Below are 9,793 nucleotides of genomic sequence, written 5' to 3' on the forward strand. Positions count from 1 at the left end.
TCATTAGGGCCCAAGCCTTGAGCATTGTGAGAGCCCTAAGAAATGAGGACGTGCACAAACTGGTGCAAGGCCCTATTGATAGGCAAGGAATTGTTCTTTTTCCTGTGTTCCTGCCCAGTCCCCTTTTTTTAGCAGCTTAGTCATATTTCATGGGTTTCTCACTTGACAAAAAAGAAACAAAAATGCAGGAAAACTAATCTTGTGTCACTTACAATATGTGCATGACATTTGGTATGCTCAAGTAACATGACAAGACCTCAGAAAATGCACAGTGGACGCTTACATCAAACCAACCGAAATTCTCCATTTTTCATTTGAAATTTAATGTTTTGACAATTTTCAGGGGTCATACCTTAACAAATTCCTCTAAGGGGCTTTAGCTGACTCAATTTGGTAACTGTAAAAATGTAATGATTTTTTTGGGCTGCCTTACACTATGTGGTCATGGCGGGCCAGCAAATTCTGATATTTCACCATGACACAAAACAGTGTTATAACTTAGTCCACATGGTCAAATCTTCATGAAATTTTTCAAGTCATACCTGGGGATATATATTCCATAGTGTAAATGAAACTGTGGGAGTATGGACCCAAAGGCAAACACACTTGAAACAGGAGTGGAATTTGAAATGACCTTTATTCAGGTTGTGCTGGAAATACAGCTCAACTGATAAAACAGGTAACCATAAGCAGTGGTCCTTCTCTGAATAATGAATGGGTGAGCATTGGGGGTGGGAAAGAATAGGCAGTTTGGAGTTGTTAAGATGGCAAGAGGAGTATGGGAAAAGCTCCAGGGCCAACAGATAACTGAAGAAAGTCTTCCAAAGAAACGGACGGGCAGGTCCTTGGTGGAAAGCCAAACCTTTTGTCCAACCTGGTAAGCAGGGGCTTGTGAGCGGTGACAGTTGGCAGATGTGTAGTGATCAGCAGAGCATTGGAGGGAATTGCAGGCTTGTGTCCAGGTGTGTTGACAGCGCTGAATGAAGGTTGTCACAGAGGAGCGAGAATCCTCTTTTTCAAGAGTAGGGAACAGAGGAGGCCGATATCCATATGAACATTGAAAAGGAGAGAGACCAGTGGCTGAAGTGACCAGGGTGTTGTGGGCATATTCAACCCAAACCAGTTGAGACCAGGAGGAGGGGTTAGATGACACCAGGCAGCGGAGAGTGGTTTCCTTTTCTTGATTCTTTTGGTTTGGCCATTAGACTGGGGGATGGAAACCAGAGGACAGGCTAACAGAGGCCCCCAACAGACTGCAGAATTCTCACCAAAATATGGAGGTGAACTGGGGCCCTTGAATCAGAAACTACATCGACAGGGATTCCATGATGACGAACAACATGCTAAAGGAGAAGTTCAGCAATCCCTTTAGTAGAGGGGAGTTTTGGAAGGGGATTGAAATGTGCCATCTTACTGAATCTATCAACTATGGTGAGGATGGTGGTACCTTCAGAGGAAGGAAGACCAGTGACAAAATCCTGGGATATATGTGACCAGGGACGATGGGGTATGGAGAGTGGATGAAGGTGACCAGCAGGAGCCTGATGAGATGGTTTGTGTTGATTACAAATAGGGCAGGCTTTGACAAACACACACGCCCTCTTCCATTATGGGCCACCAGAACCATTGAGCAAAGAACTCCTTGGTTCTGTGTACCCCAGGGTGACAGCTGAGCTTGGAAGAATGTGACCACTGTAGAAACTCAAAACTTAATGTTGCAGGTTCAAACAGACGATCAAGGGGGCAAGCACTGGGTCCAAGTTGGTCAACTGAAATGGCTTTGACTCTCTTCAATGTCCCAGGAGAGACAGGCAACAAGACAGGAAGGGGGCAGAAGAGGGGCAGCCTCAACAGGGGAATTTTCCCTCAAAAATTGATGGGACAGAGCATCAGGCTTGAAATTTCTGGATCCAAGGCAGTAAGAGAGAAAAGTTGAAGCATGTAAAAAAGAGTGACCAGCGGGCTTGATGTGAGTTTAAGCGTTTTGCTGTGTGGATGTACTCAAGGTTTTTGTGGTCTGTCCAGACAAGGAATGGAACTTAGTTCCGTCCAGCCAGTGCCCCCATTCCTCCAAAGCTAGTTTTACTGCTAGCAATTCTCTGTTACCAATGTCATAGTTTTGTTCTGCAGGGGTCAGTTGGTGAGAGAAGAAGGCACATGGGTGGAGCTTTTGGTCTGATGCTGAATGTTAAGACAGCACAGCCCCCACCCCAATGTCAGATGCATCCACTTCCCCCACAAACTGTCTTTCAGGGTCCGGGAGATGCAGAATAGGAGCAGTGGTGAATCGTGCCTTTAAAGATTCAAAAGCCCTATTGGCTGCAGGAGTCCAGGACAATGGGATTTTGGATGAAGTAAGGACTGTGAGGGGTGAAGCCAGAGTGGTGTAACCACGAATGAAGCGGTGATAAAAGTTGGCAAAACCCAGGAAGCATTGCAGTTGTTTCCAATTCTCAGGGGCAAGCCAGGCTGTAACAGCTGAAATCTTGGCTGGATCCATTTGTAGACTACCCTAAGCCACAATGTATCCAAGGAAGGTGACCGAGGATGCATGAAATTCACACTTATCAGCTTTGACGAACAGGGAGTTTTCCAGAAGCCATTGTAGGACTGCCCTTACATGATTAACATGTTCCTCCATGGACTTGGAGAAAATCAAAGTATCGTCAAGATAAACAAAGATGGAGTGGTTTAGTATATCTCCAAGGACATCATTAACTAATGCCTGGAAGACAGCAGGGGCATTAGTTAAACCAAAAGGCATGACAAGATACTCATAATAGCCTGTGGGGGTGTTGAACACTGTTTTCCCACTCATCCCCTCCCTGATGCGGACCAAATGGTAAGCGTTTCGTAGATCCACTTTAGTAAAGACACTGGCCCCTTGCAGTATTTCAAAAGCAGAAGACATGAGTTGAAAAGGGTACCTGTTCTTTACAGTTATGTCATTGAGACCTCTGTAATCGATGCAAGGTCTGAGGGTTCCATCCTCCTTGTCCACAAAAAAGAAGCCAGTGCCAGCAGGGGACGAAGATGGAAGAATGATACCATTTGCCAAGGAGTCACTGATGTATGCTTCCATGGCCTCCCTTTCAGGGCCAGAAAGGGAGTAGAGGCACCCCTTGGGAGGGGTGGTGCCCAGCAGAAGGTCAATGGCACAATCATAGGGACGGTTAGGGGGTAGAGACATGGCCTTAGCTTTGCTGAAAACCTCACACAGGTCATGATACTGGGCTGGGACTCCAGAGAGATCGGGCTGGCCACAGGGAGGTGGAGAGTGGAGCAGTGCAGCCACCTGCTTCAGGCAGACCTGATGACAGGCGGAACTCCAACCATGGATGACCCCTTCCAACCAGTCAATATGTGGGTTATGGCAGCGAAGTCATGGGTAGCCCAGTATAAGAGGGAGGCGAGGTGAGGGCAGAACATAAAACTGGATGGTTTCATGGTGATTACCAGACATGATTAAATGGATGAGTATGGTTTGATGAGTGACCGCCCCCAGCAGATGACCATCAAGAGCCCTGGCAGGCACAGGACAAGGCAGGGGTGATAGATCAATACCCAGCTGATGAACTAACTGTCAATTATGTTAGCATCTGCTCCAGAATAGATGAACGTGGACAGGACTTTAAAGATCTCAGGCAGAAGGAGCTTGGCTATAAACAGACGATGGTCAAGTACAGAGGAGGGTTTTAAAAGAGGATGGACTCACCAGTAACTCCTCCACTACTGATGAGCCCTCCCTTTTACTGAACAATGAGAGATGAAGTGGCCCGGTCAACCACAGTACAGACAGATTTGACCTTCGGTGTCGCTCTCGTTCCTAAGGGGACAGACTGGTGTGGCCCAACCGCATGGGTTCGGGACTGTTGGTTAAGGGCTCAGGAGTGGCTGTAGACCAGGCCAAGTTGGGGGCAGAGCTTCTTGATGCATGAGCAGATACATGAGCTGGGTTGGTATTTGGCTTCTCTCTCTTGTGAGCCTGGATTCGAAGATCAAGATTAATAGCAGGAGTGATGACTGCAGCCTGTTTGGCCTTAGCTGAGCAGATGCCATGAGGGCCTCATGTTGATGGAGGACTCCTTCAATGCATTCGAAATGGTTTTGGGCAGGGGAAGTGCATGCTGGTTCCATGTTAGGCCAGACTGTACTGAAACTGTGGGGAGTATGGTGCCAAATGCAAACTTACTTGAAACAGGAGGGGAATTGGAAATGACCTTTCAGCAAACAAAAGGAGAAAATCTTTTTATGCTAGTGTTATGTGAGGACTGCTTGATTTCTAGCGACATAGGCAATATAAGCAATCAGTGCACCTGACTCGGGTTCTTACTTGTCTTTATGCCCTGACGAAGACCTGCTGTGGTTGAAACCGGTCGGCGCTCAGAATATTTTATATCGACATGCCCTAATTCAGTAAAGGCTTTTTAACAATACGGCTCGGTCGGCGTGCCTGAAGAAAGCTTCATGCTTTTTCATTTCTCTCTATGGAAATGACCTTTATTAAGGTTGTGCCAGAAATGCAGCTCAACTGAAAAAACAGGTAATTGTAAGCAGTGTTCCTTTTCTGAATAATGAATGGGTGAGCGTTGGGGGTGGGGAATGAACAGGCAGTTTGGAGTTGTTAAGATGGCAAGAGGAGTTTGGGAAAAGCTCCAGGGCCAACAGATAACTGAGGAAGTCTTCCAAAGAAACGGAACCGGCAAAAAACAGACTGGCAAAAAACAGGGGAACAATAGAGGCAGACTTGTGGTTCACAAAAGCTGAAGTGGTTACCAGGGCTGAGGCAAAGAGGAATGGTCAAATCAAGCAGGGTCGAAGCCGGGAAGCCAGTCCGAGAGATATCACTTGAGAGTTTGGCATGAATGCGTCACAATCTGGCAGAGAACAAAGGGAGAGGGAGACCTATATAGTGTGGGGACAGGTGCAGGTGATTGAGATTAATTGGCAGAGGAGGTTGGCTGAGGGAGTGAGAGGTGGTGCGTTCAGGGTGACACGGAGAACCCAGTGGTGAAAATTGCAAATCATGACAGTAAAGGTCCATGCACAAAGGTGCAAAAATCCTCCAAATTTTCAAAAAGTCTCCCAACATGTTTTAGCTACCAAAAACACAAACATGTGTACCATAACAAGACCTACACTTTTCTACCAATTTTTGGTAGATGAAACACGTGTGGGAGGACTTCTTGAATATTTGGAGGATTTTGCACCTCCAGTGGTGCTTTGACCTTGACCCAACAGGAGGTTGGCCATTTTTATTTTTTTTCTGTAATTTTTGCCACTTTTGGTATGGTAAAAAAAAATGAACTCCCCTCTGAAGATTTATCTGATTCTCTTCAAATTTAAACCATGAATATGAGACCCCTTGGAGAATTAAAATTGTGATGTGTTTTTGAACTGCGTCACACTGTGGTCATGGGATGCACGTGATTTTTTAATCATTTACCATTAACACCAAAAGTGTTATAATACCGTCATACATGGCTGGATCTGTTTCAGACTTTGCTATTAGATAATTTACCAGCCTGAAGACAGCAAGTCAGTGCTGACCCATAGTCATATTACCACAAAGTGGTTACAGGGAGTAAGTCAGATGTAACAAACATCGACCTCAGCATATCACTGTGGTGTCTTGATGCACCTGATGTAAAGCAACATAATGTTCGTTAAGTACTTCTAGTACCACTTGGTGGCAACAGGAAATGACTTTTGCACCGCAGAGTGGTTGCGTTAGTCTTCTTCTTTATGTCAAATCAAAATGTCAAGTTTCAGAACCATCCAAACAGGCACAGTTGAAAGGGCCCTCTTAAAGCTTCTTGCAGATTTCTGTTTTCAGTTGGTCATGATCTATGATTCAGGCTGATAGATATCAATACATAATTTCTATTAGATGTTGATAATCACTTTAAACACACTTTTGACAGAAGTGGAAATTCTGTTGTGCAATTACACTTTTATAAGTAATAGTGTCTGAAATGTGGTTTTACTGACCACTGATGTGGAGCCAAAAATGATGGTAGTATAAGTAAATTTGTAAGTCATAAATCAAAGTATTGGACAACTGACAATCAGGAAATCAATGACGTTATTACAAATTATCTGATGGGAACAGGAATGTGTTTGTATGGGTTATGGTGGTGCTAGAGGAAAAGTCATGGAATCACCAGCAGTTGAAGTCATCCTCTGATGACCATGAATGTCCTTATTAATGTTGTTGTAGCATTTTAGGCATGTTTTGTTGGTGCACTGGTATTTTCATGCTACTAATGGCAATAATTACCTTTAATTCTTCCTTTAATTTTCTTAAAACATTTCAAAATTTTAGAAAAGTATGAAAATTACTGTAGCTAAGAATAATAAGCGAATAAACTAATAGTAAGCTATGATAGTCAGTATAATACAACAGCTCCTTGAAATGACTGAAAGAATCTTTTCATTGGTATCATCTGTTATTGTAAGATTCCAGATAGTTTCGTGGTTTTGGCTCAATATAAACAGAAGTAAGGTGTTCAGGTTTCCAGCTACATCACCAAGGGACTCTGAAAGAAACATCAAAGAGACCAGAAGAAGAGTATCTCTACAGGAGACACATCCTCCTCATCTTTATTCTATCAGTGTCACATGAACACTGTCTCTGTTGATATGTATTATTTTTAACTCATATCTACAGATTCAGAGAAGTGTCATTCAGAATACATTATGCTAATAATGTATAAATTAGTCTTCTAGTTATTTAAGCATAGCAAAATCTTATTTCCACATCAACTATTTGAAGCCTCAAAGTTCCATGAACCACACTTTAGATGTTCAAAAAGTATGTTTCTGACTCTGCCGCCACATTGAAAACATTGGAGCCAGATCCAAGTACTGTCCATCAGATGCAAAACAATCAGATCTGATGGGGTTTAGATTAACTATCAATGAGATATACAAGTAAAAGATGTATGGGTGGAAAATTTTCACATTTCATTTTTGGGACCCTTTACCATTTCCAACAAGTTTCCCAAGTCACTTCATCCTATTACCTAAATCACTACCAGATGATATGCCTCACAGAACCGAACTTAAAGAAGACAGACTGACAGTCAGATACACAAATGGAATAACACAGCAGACACATGGACAACATTCAGGACTGACCGCTGGATTCTGAGCCAAATGTTGAGGAGAGCAGGAAGAGGAGACCTGAGGAGACAGAGACATCACACATCATCAAATACTGTCAGAAAGAAAGAAAGAAAGAAAGAAAGAAAGAAAGAAAGAAAGAAAGAAGGAAAGAAAGTGCTGTTCGTCAGCAAATTTGAATGCATCTGATACACTGTCACTAATAGAACAGCTTGTACCTGTCAGAGGCATGAGGACAGACAGAGACATTTCTGCACCTGAAACAGAGAAACATCAGTGTACTGTAAAAATCATACATTAATTCAGCCAGTAGAATATATTTTAATGGAGGAAATCAAATTTCAGCAATTTGGGGTAAATCAGTCAGCAAAGCAGCTAGGAAAGCAGCAAGGACATTTTAACTTATTTTCTTACCATGTCATTTTAGTATTGATGCCTCTAAATGACCTACTGTCACCCAGATTCAACATTTCTATAGACCTTCTACCTTCCTGTGTTCAGATCAGTTTCCCTGTGAAATTAGTTGAAACAAAACTTGCCAGCAACAGGTGCTCAGCTGTTACTTGTAGTCTTACAGTATATTGTAATGTTACATTGATAGCTTGCTGCAACATCTCTACAAGGTTATAAGATACATGCTGTCATTGCTGGATCCTACAATCAAAATATGTCCAGTTGTTTTCCCACTCATGTCTGGTCTGGATTCGGGTAGATCAAGAACTTTGTCAGCATTGGTGTTCATGCAGTCTTCATTCTGGTAAACACTGCCTTTTTTGGCCAGAAGGGCCACCAAAATCATCACAAACTCTAAGTTCAAACCTTTATCTGAAAGTCCAAAAGTTGACAAAATGTATACCCATCAAATAAAATAGTGATCAGTCAGTAAACAATCAAGTTAGAGAACCAGTTCCAATGGTCTGGAAATTAATTGATAAGACGAAGTCATTCTGTAGGAAAACTGATTTAGCATGGAGTAAACAGGCAGCAAATAGTTAAAAAGAACAAATACAAATTTAATCAACTCAGTAAACCATTCAGCCTGTTTGATCAAACAGTCTGTGAATGATTCAATACAAAAATAAACTATTTTATGATGAACCAGTTATTCAGTTGACAAATCACACAGGGAATGATTAAACCACTCAGTAAAACAGTCACATCAAGATGAAGCAAGTTGTCAGTAGCTGAAGACAGTAAAAGCCTGTGAGTCGACCAGTGAGTACAATCGACCAGTAAATCAGTCTGTAAAGAAACAATTAAATCTTACTGGCTGTTTCTGCAGCAGGAGTCTCTTCAGGCTACTCAGATTTTATTCCCTGGAAGGAGCAAGCAGCGAGTTGATGATGCTGACCAGTGAGTTGGCCCTTTAAATAAGCTCATACACACATGCATGCACCTCATAGCTTTGACATCACAGGGGAGGTGGGAGGGGCTTGAGTGGCATGCCAACATAAGAAAAGAAAAACTAAAAAGAATGTGGAAAAAAGCTAATTATTCTGATAACATGTGATGCTGCAGGAGCTTGCTGGTTTACTAGCTGAGTGGATTCACTTATCAGTTTTCATTTTTCTCTTTCAGTGAGCAGCAGACACGTTATGGACCCTCATAGGAAAAGATTATTTGTTTTATGTTCAGCACCTTTCTCAAGTATTTAATCTAGAGCCCAACACAAGTCAATATTATTGGTGTGACCAATAATAGAGATGGATGCTGGCCCATCGCAGATACATCAGCAGGTTTATATGTTGTCTGATATGTGTCAAAATACAAAGTTCTTAAACCACATATGAGGGATCATAACAAAATAAAAATTAAAAAAATAATATATTATATACATTTCAGTGGCTCTACAGATATTTGAATTTTCTGACTCCATCTGGATCACTTCCAGCCCCCAGAATCCTGTAGGTCAGGCTTTAGTTAAATTCAAGAAATATGATCCAGTTAGTGTTGATATGATGACATTTCAGTGTTACTGCATGATGACAATGACACTATTTACAGTAAATTTTGGTGTATTCCATACATTTGAAATGGAGCATCAAAGTTTAAAGTTTGTTTCATAAAATACAACAGTCTGGATTTTTTCCCCAAAAAAATATTTAACTCTCCTCAGGAATGCTTGACTGCAACATAATTTCAAAAGTAGTACTTAATTGGCAAAGAGCTTGAAAACACCATCAGGTTACAAATCTATGGCCACCAAAAAGAGTGGAATGAGCCGTAAAAGTGGCAATAAGTCAGCATCATCAAATATCAGGTTACCTTGTTTCCAAATCAGTGGGATGATTATGGATCAGGGCCTGAAATTAGATCTGTGGTTGAGCTGAGGATATTTTAATGTTTTGTCTGAAGGTATAAATTACATGCTAGTGAATTTCAAAGATTTCCTGTGACTTAAAAATGGCTGTAGCCAAGAAGTAGCTTAAAAAGACTTCAGAATGTCACGGTCCCTGTCTCGTGCTTCCTGTTTTATTTTGTAGTCATGTCCTGTCTTCCTGACCTCCCTCCTGTAATTACCTCATGTGTCTCACCTGGGTGATTGCACCACCTGTGTCTTGTTTCCCCTCTTGTATTTAACCGATGTGTTTTCCCCTGTTAGGTTGTTGGTCCATTGTCGTCTTTTTCTACCGTGTCGTGTTTTTGTGCCATGCTGTTGCGTCTTGTT

The 9,793-nt window shown here is 42.1% G+C and overlaps 1 protein-coding gene across 1 annotated transcript in view; it reads right to left on the reverse strand.

Annotated features, from left to right (window-relative positions):
• The window catches only part of coch (coagulation factor C homolog, cochlin (Limulus polyphemus)), a 31,179-nt gene extending 22,696 nt beyond the window's left edge, over positions 1-8,483 (reverse strand). Inside the window, exons 1-3 of the mRNA XM_086183154.1 lie at positions 8,393-8,483; positions 7,344-7,382; positions 7,141-7,185 (exon numbers count right to left, since the gene is read on the reverse strand). Coding sequence (XP_086039280.1) covers positions 7,141-7,185; positions 7,344-7,374 — 76 coding nt within the window. The 5' untranslated portion in view covers positions 7,375-7,382; positions 8,393-8,483. The remainder of the gene's footprint in view (positions 1-7,140; positions 7,186-7,343; positions 7,383-8,392) is intronic.
• Positions 8,484-9,793: the final 1,310 nt, after the last annotated feature.

Source organism: Aulostomus chinensis, chromosome 17 (assembly GCF_037954235.1).
Source record: "Aulostomus chinensis isolate RoL2024-O1b breed Wild chromosome 17, RoL_Achi_v1.0, whole genome shotgun sequence".
Taxonomy (NCBI): domain Eukaryota; kingdom Metazoa; phylum Chordata; class Actinopteri; order Syngnathiformes; family Aulostomidae; genus Aulostomus; species Aulostomus chinensis.